At 32.9% G+C, this 3,306-nt stretch overlaps 1 protein-coding gene across 1 annotated transcript; it reads right to left on the bottom strand.

Moving 5' to 3' along the window:
- Window positions 1–697: 697 nt before the first annotated feature.
- On the bottom strand, window positions 698–2,795 carry LOC149231315 (uncharacterized). The gene is made up of 3 exons (XM_089376267.1): window positions 2,089–2,795; window positions 1,915–1,985; window positions 698–1,029 (listed from the first exon to the last, which is right to left on the bottom strand). The coding sequence occupies exons 1-3, from the start codon at window positions 2,204–2,206 to the stop codon at window positions 835–837; spliced, it is 384 nt and encodes a 127-aa protein (XP_089232393.1). The 5' UTR covers window positions 2,207–2,795; the 3' UTR covers window positions 698–834.
- Between the last annotated feature and the right edge of the window lie 511 nt (window positions 2,796–3,306).

The raw sequence follows: 3,306 nt of genomic DNA, 5'->3' as shown, positions 1-3,306 counted from the left end.
CTTACAGTCTCCTCCATTACATGGCAACTGTGATTAATTTGATAGATGTGAGCATCTCGTGAGGGGAAAGAGATCGTATAGTAACAGACCACAACAGTAGAGAAAAACAACATGTAAAGCATAAAATATTAACCCAATCCCAATCATTTATAAAGTGTATTTACTGTTAGCAAATACCCAATGGATTCCTCACCTCCCATCCGGCCTCAGGAGGGAATATTAGGTACAACTTCCACAGCGCTCTTTTTTTCTTTTTCTTTGGTGAACTTTCTATCAGTTAATTCAGTCCTCCATCATCTGGTTAATTGAGACAATAATTATTCTGATATCACAGAACCAATGGCAGAATGGGGATCAAATCACTGTTTCCAATTTAATGATAATTTGAGTGTGCAGATTTTGAGAGTTAGAATTTATGGTGCAGGTTTAAAGTGTGCAGATTTTCATAGTTAGAATTTATGTTGGGCATTTTAAGTGTGCAGATTTTTATAGTTAGATGAGCTAGTGTGGAAATATGTTAAATTATTGTTTTCAATTTAATCATAATGTGGGTGTGTAGATTTTCATAGTTAAAATTCAAGTTGTTTATCCTAAACCTTGGTAGTTACAACCAAGATACACAATTTCTCAATTTCAGAGAAAAACAAATTGGCTAAATGGCAATTTGTCTAATTTGTTTCTGATTATTTCCGGCTAATGAAGACTGAATAATAACTTGGATTATATTACACTCTTCACAGTACAAAAATCGGTGCAGTTTTACAGGATCAAGAGAGTTTAAACAGCACCAATCTCAACAATCTGAAAATATGGAGATGGTGATAAAAATGACGATCATGGCGACTTTCTGTGAGACTTTGGTTTGAATTTTCTGGCAGCGTCGTCTGCTTGCATGGGGAAGGAGTTGCTTATTGGGTTTGGTCCAGAGTGCACTTCATGTAAAATCCGAGGGACCTTTTTCTTCAATGGCGACGATCGTCTGGAACGCTTGTGAATAATTGTCTGAGAGGATAAAGCCCTGGGAAAACCCTGAATGCATTTATGAAATCAAATTACCATTAATGAGTAGACCTTTCATCAAATGTATAGGAGCTCCAGATGAATATATTGAATTTTTTTTCAATCCAGCAACTATAAGCGTTGCACTGTAATTAACTGCCTAGTTCTAAATTCAAATTTGTTTACATACTGAAAAATCAGAGACTCAATCTATCACAAAAGGGTATATAGAAGTATTTAATATGAACATATCCATGAAATATTTCAACATCAAATAATGCATTCAACAGCGATGAATGCAGAAAGTGCTCGGCATTCCACAGTTTTTCCAGAAGCATCAATATATATAGATATGAACTTTCAACCTATCTAAGAAAATCCAGGTACAGAGAAGTATTCCTATTATAAAAACAATTTCAAAGTAATAAGTAATAGAAGTATTCATATTATAAAAACAATTTGAAGATTTATTGATCCAAATCCAATAATATAATTAATCCGAAATACATTCTGGTATGATGATATAGATCACATAAGTTTGAAATCAATAAATTTTAAAGTAATAAAAATATATCTATAAAATGATTCAATATCAAATAATTAATTTAATAACTTTGAATACAAAAAATGATCTGCATTCCACAATTTTTCCATAAACATCAATATATGAAGATATGAATTCAAACTGTAAAAACCAACGCTCTCAAAAGCACATAAATTCGAAAAATAACTTTATAATTGCAAATCTGTAATGATTCGACTTCTTCTATGGTATAAAAGATGACTGTAGACAGAATTCTTCTCCTTCTATGAAAGAAATGAGATCCAGAATTATTCAGAGATCGAATCTCATGAAGTGAAGTCATCATTTTTTTAATAAAAAGACACAACCAATGTCATGCAACCATTATTTACCTGTTCAATGGGAATCAGAGTTTGCTCTGGATATTCATTCATCTTCTCTGGAACTAAAATAGTCTCTTTCCCTGAAGAAAAACCAAACCCAGAACTATATGCTCAATCCTATGGAAACCTAAACATTAATATCAGACAATAAAACTACAAACTATGCATGGTAAACATCAATACCTGTGTGTCTGCTAGAACAAGCTGCAAGCCCTAGAAGTGATGCAAAAAACAAGATCAAGATCACAGTGCAGGATATGAGTTTTAAGCTGGTGCATAGCTCTGGAGGCCTGCTGGCCATCCTTTTGCTCTCTAGCTCCACAATGAAGAAGAGGAAACCTGATCAATACAAGAAATCTCAGCCTCTTTACCTCAAAGCTTGTCTATTTCATAAAGAGATTTCTTAAGATGAATGAGATTGAGGTGGGTGGATCAATTATTTGAAGATCTGTGACTGTAATTAAACAGAGGGGGAGGAACTGAAAAGAGTTGAGGGGATCATCGGAGACAGGGGACTGTGCAATGTGGGTCTGTGGGCGCTTGGAGACAAATTCGAGAGCGACAACAGGATTGAAAGTCAGCCATATTTACAGCAATTAATTCAGCTTTTGAGTCATCATGAAAAAGTGTACAATACACATTTCAGATCTTCCATTTTTGTGGAGGGTGGGGGATTTTCCGAGGTCCTTCGGATAAACTTCCATTTTCGTGGAAGTTGGGGAGTTTTCCGAGGTCGATCAGGTCGTCCAAGGGTTGGAACTTAGTCCTATACGTAGAGGTAATGGATCCCTTGTTCTCATTGATATTTTCTAAAGCTATTTGATTCGGAAAAGACTCAGAAAATTGCCAAGCTAAAGAGCTATAGCTGGAAAATATTATTCTTCCCTAAAGCTAAGGTGTAAGATGTAATCTCATGTGAGGAGAACTACTTTTCAATAGACTTTGTATGGGAGCCATTACTCACTATTTCATTTTTATATTTGATCATTATGAAACAAAAGAGGACAGCAATGGAAAAACATCTCTCTTTTCAACTAAAAATGAACCTTTTCTGCCTATATATATATATAAATATAAATAAAAAACAAATATCGTGGGTTACTCTCTTTATTTTCTTTATTGGAAATTACAATAATCAACTTTCAAATTGCAGATTGCTCTTTATTAATGTGTGTTAAGGAGTTTGCTTCTTATTAAGGTTTTGATATGCTTTTTTGTAATTTGTGTAAACAAACCTGGTGTGTTTTATTTGTTTTTAAATTTCTATAAAAATATATTGTATGTTTTGTTTTATTAAAATTATTATAATTAATTTTGATATGTAATTTGTATATTATTAATGTTTGATTAGTATTTGGTTTATTAAAATCTGATAAATATTTTTATAATTTTTTATTTTAA

Source organism: Pinus tabuliformis, chromosome J, assembly GCF_031772625.1.
Source record: "Pinus tabuliformis cultivar Carrire ecotype Pingquan chromosome J, CPIR1, whole genome shotgun sequence".
Taxonomy (NCBI): domain Eukaryota; kingdom Viridiplantae; phylum Streptophyta; class Pinopsida; order Pinales; family Pinaceae; genus Pinus; species Pinus tabuliformis.
Note: the sequence above shows the minus strand (reverse complement) of the source record. Positions and strands in the feature narration are given on the sequence as shown.